At 42.5% G+C, this 3,308-nt stretch overlaps 1 protein-coding gene across 1 annotated transcript in view; it reads right to left on the bottom strand.

Moving 5' to 3' along the window:
• Positions 1-3,308, bottom strand: part of ROCK1 (Rho associated coiled-coil containing protein kinase 1) — a 174,688-nt gene that overhangs the window by 132,216 nt on the left and 39,164 nt on the right. Inside the window, exon 2 of the mRNA XM_015423306.1 lies at positions 2,330-2,411. Within this exon, the coding sequence (XP_015278792.1) occupies positions 2,330-2,411 (82 nt within the window). The remainder of the gene's footprint in view (positions 1-2,329; positions 2,412-3,308) is intronic.

Raw genomic sequence — 3,308 nt, 5'->3', positions numbered from 1 at the left:
CCCCCCCTGCCCCCTTCGTTACGCTTATCTGTCCATTCGCATAAGAGGCGTCCCTCTTTGTGCTCCGGTTTTCCCACGTGGAGGGGTTAGTTAGCTTTTAAAGTATTCCGCTTATTTTGAACTCACGTTCATTGTCGGTCATTTCTCCGACCTCGCTCGCAGTAATTGATATTCCGCTCGATCTCCAGCGCTTGTCCCAGTTGAATCAGCTTGTGCCCAAGGGCCACACAGTGGCAGGACCGTCAGGGCAGAGGGAAACCTCAATTCTCCGGCATTTAGCCGTCAAAGAGGCTGCCCCTCAAAAGCCCTATGGCCTGGAACCTATTGCAAAGGTTCTGTGTGAGTGCTACTTGAGGTAGCACCCCTCCATACCACTGGTGTGCAAGTCACTCCCCCGGGGTCAGGGGAGAACGACCGCCATCGCTGATCCACAAACCGGAACAGTAACACTCTGTTGATGTCTTAAGCAGGGCAAGTCATAATGGGCACCATAATCAGTGCAAAGCAGTACATACCAAGCAAGCAGTGCAAGCAGGGGAGACTGAGATGGATCAGATGTCCGCCACCTCAGCCAAAGTCCTGGCGGAACAGCCCCATTTTGCAGGCCCTGTGGAACTGTAATAAGTTAAAGAATCCTCACACTTTCCCCTACTTTGCTTCCTTCATAAGTTGACCAACACACCAAAATGTGTAGCTGGAGTGTACCTATGAGTAGAATTGGGTCAACCATCCTTGGAGGCTAAAGCTTGGCAACTGGCCTTCAAAATTTGTACCTTAAAGTGTGCTATAGTAACTCCAGATACCTATCTTTATTAAAAGCAGATTCTAATAAATCCTCTTGGTTCAAGATTCTTGACCCAAAACTCTCTCTTATTGGACTAAACTGAGACATTATTCAGGACCTGGAACCCGCAGCTGTTAAGTCCTATATCAAGAAGCATATCCAAGAAAGCGATTACTTGAACACATCGTCTTATTCTTGGGTAATCCTCCACCAAAATCACTGGCTTCCTATGCTTTTTATCTAACTATTCCAAATTATTTTAGTTTTCTTATTATCTCGACTGAATGCACAGCCAACTCTGGTTATGAAGGGAAGATTAAGAAAGATTCCTATTCAGACCACCTTTGTGATTGTTCTCAGGGGAAAATTGGTACTTTAATAATATCTTATTGGAGTATCTTCTTTATATTAGTCTTAGAAATAGGTTTTTAACACAGTACCTATATAATTTTTCATCTTTGTTTCATCACAAGCTAGTTTTACTCCTTGCTGTTGCAAGATTTTCCCATTGATTTAGTATTCTGTCTAGTTGATGCTACTTAACAGAAGGGTTTTTGACTGCTCAAGACTTTTAGTCAAGGAGCTTTAATCAGAATAAAGGAAGGGAAAGGTAAGGAATATTGTTGTAGTTGCCTAGCAACACCCCAAAGAGCCACAGAAACCTCAGACAATGTTAATTTCTTAAAGTTAGAGGCACTGCTAAGAAAGTTGGCCTTCCCCCAAGTATTTTTTTAGATTTTTTTTTGTTGTCAAACTGGGGTTTTTCTCAGGTTTGTAGAAAGTTCTCCTTTGTCGGTTCACGGACCTGATCTGTGGATTCAATCTGGCTCAGTTCTTCAGACTCCCTTCCTGAAAATAAGGGCTGTGGCAACGGTATGTGCCTCACACTTTCTACAGTGAACACAGAAGCAAAAAATTCACTGAACTTCTCTGCCATCTTCCCATTTTCCTTTAGCAATCCCTTGATTCCTTTGTCATCCAAATTTCCCACTTCTTCTCTGGCTGGTTTCCTGCTCCAGATATCGTTTTTAAAAATGTTTATTGTTTGTCTTGATGTTTTAGCAACCTGCTTCTCAAAATCTCTTTCTGCATGCCTAATTATTGACTTACATTTATTTCGTGAAAGTTGCTTGTTAACTATTTTGTGATTCAAAAAGTTTTACAACAGAGTACAAACAGCTGATCCATCATCACCCAAGCCCTCCGTTCTTCTTGGGGAAGTCAACAGTGCCTGGAGAGAAGACAATAACTATCCTCCTGGTCCCTGGAAGGCTGGACACTGTATAGACTGAAAAGTCTTACATACATGCCACTTCTCACCACATGCACAGTACAAACTGTCACCCAAACCTTTCCCCGCCTGCAGCTATGTACATGTTAACAGGGTAAACTCATACACATGCCAACATAATTAAAGAGCCGTGCTATAATCCAGTTACCCACAAAGCATGGGGGGAGAGAAAAGAGAGGGGGAAAGTACCATGTTATAAACTAGGGCATTATTATCAACAGAAATCCAGCAAGAAAATATATAAATATACTTACATTTGTTTAAAAAGGTGTCTATGTTTTTATTTTTCCTTAAAGCAGGAAAATCCAAGTCATACACCAGTGCATCTAATCCATCCTGAAAAACAAAATTGAATGATTTCTTAATAAATTATGAATTATATTCTGATTTTACTACGTACTACAATATTCTATGCATGGCTCGATGAGGCTGTGGGCTATGACATGGAGGGCCACCCAGGATGGACAGGCCACAGCAGAGAACTCAGACCAAGCGTGATCCCCTGGAGAAGGAAATGGCAAACCACTCCAGTATTTTTGCCAAGAAAACCCCATAGACAGTATCAAAAGGCTAAAAGATATGACGCTGGAAAATGAGCCCCTCAGGTCGGAAGGTGTCCAATATGCTACTGGGGAAGAGCAGAGGGCAAGTACAAGTAACCCCAGTAAGAGTGAAGCGGCTGGGCCAAAGCCGAAAGGACGCTCAGTTGTAGATGTGTCTGATGGTGAAAGGAAAGTCCGATGCTGCAAAGAACAATACTACATAGGAACCTGGAATGTAAGATCTATGAATCAAGGTAAGCTTGACGTGGTCAAAAATGAGATGGCAAGACTGAACATCGATATCCTAGGAATCAGTGAACTAAAGTGGACAGGAATGGGCGAATTTAACTCAGAAGACCATTATATCTACTACTGTGGCCAGGAATCTCGTAGAAAAAATGGTGTGGCCTTTATAGTCAACAAGAGAGTGCAAAAGGCAGTACTGGGATACAATCTCAAAAATGACAGAATGATTTCAGTCCGATTCCAAGGCAAACCATTCAACATCACAGTAATGCAAGTCTATGCCCCAACCACTGATGCAGAAGAGGCTGAAGTGGACCGGTTCTATGAAGACCTACAATACCTCCGAGAACTAACACCAAAAAATGATGTCCTCACCATCATAGGAGACTGGAATGCTAAAGTAGGAAGTCAAAAGGTAACCGGGAATAACAGACAAGTTTGGCCT

The sequence above is a fragment of the Gekko japonicus genome, unplaced genomic scaffold, assembly GCF_001447785.1.
Source record: "Gekko japonicus isolate JY-2015 unplaced genomic scaffold, Gekko_japonicus_V1.1 scaffold1146, whole genome shotgun sequence".
Taxonomy (NCBI): Eukaryota; Metazoa; Chordata; class Lepidosauria; order Squamata; family Gekkonidae; genus Gekko; species Gekko japonicus.
The sequence above is the reverse complement of the archived record's forward strand: the minus strand, read 5'-3'. Positions and strand labels throughout refer to the sequence as shown.